This window comes from Penaeus monodon, chromosome 28 (assembly GCF_015228065.2).
Source record: "Penaeus monodon isolate SGIC_2016 chromosome 28, NSTDA_Pmon_1, whole genome shotgun sequence".
Classification (NCBI taxonomy): Eukaryota; Metazoa; Arthropoda; class Malacostraca; order Decapoda; family Penaeidae; genus Penaeus; species Penaeus monodon.
The window spans coordinates 28767183-28767590 of NC_051413.1; the positions used below are offsets into that span (position 1 = coordinate 28767183).

A 408-nucleotide genomic window follows, 5' to 3' on the forward strand; every position below is an offset into this window, starting at 1 on the left:
TCGACGAAAATCAACCCCAGAAAACTCACGGCCACGAGCTGGTCAAGACATTTTTGAACCGCTGTTTTCCCGATGTCCTTATGCAAGTTCATGAAGATGTCATTAACACTATAAGGCCTATTCTGGTGCTCCAAGTACTGGCGTATCCGTGCCGTCGAATCTGCATCTTTCTTGCTCATCTTGGCGAAATTTGGAGACGAAAAATGAAGTTATTTGCACGTTACTTCTCGACGATTCGTCTTTCGCGCTGACAGTATAAACAAAGTCGGCCTCGAAGGACCTTGTTAGGTGCGGGTTGCGTAGTGGACGTTTCCAGGAGGCGTTTTGGCGTTTATTTTGTTAGATATTTTCGTGGAGCGGTTATAACGTGCTTGTCCTGTGTTTCATGTTTGTTTATGTAGATTGAGG

General features: G+C 45.1%; 1 protein-coding gene across 1 annotated transcript in view; it reads right to left on the reverse strand.

Annotated features, from left to right (window-relative positions):
* The window catches only part of LOC119591473 (homologous-pairing protein 2 homolog), a gene marked incomplete at its 5' end in the record, with an annotated part of 2836 nt that extends 2722 nt beyond the window's left edge, over positions 1–114 (reverse strand). The window contains 1 exon segment of the mRNA XM_037940213.1: positions 30–114. Coding sequence (XP_037796141.1) covers positions 30–114 — 85 coding nt within the window.
* Positions 115–408: the final 294 nt, after the last annotated feature.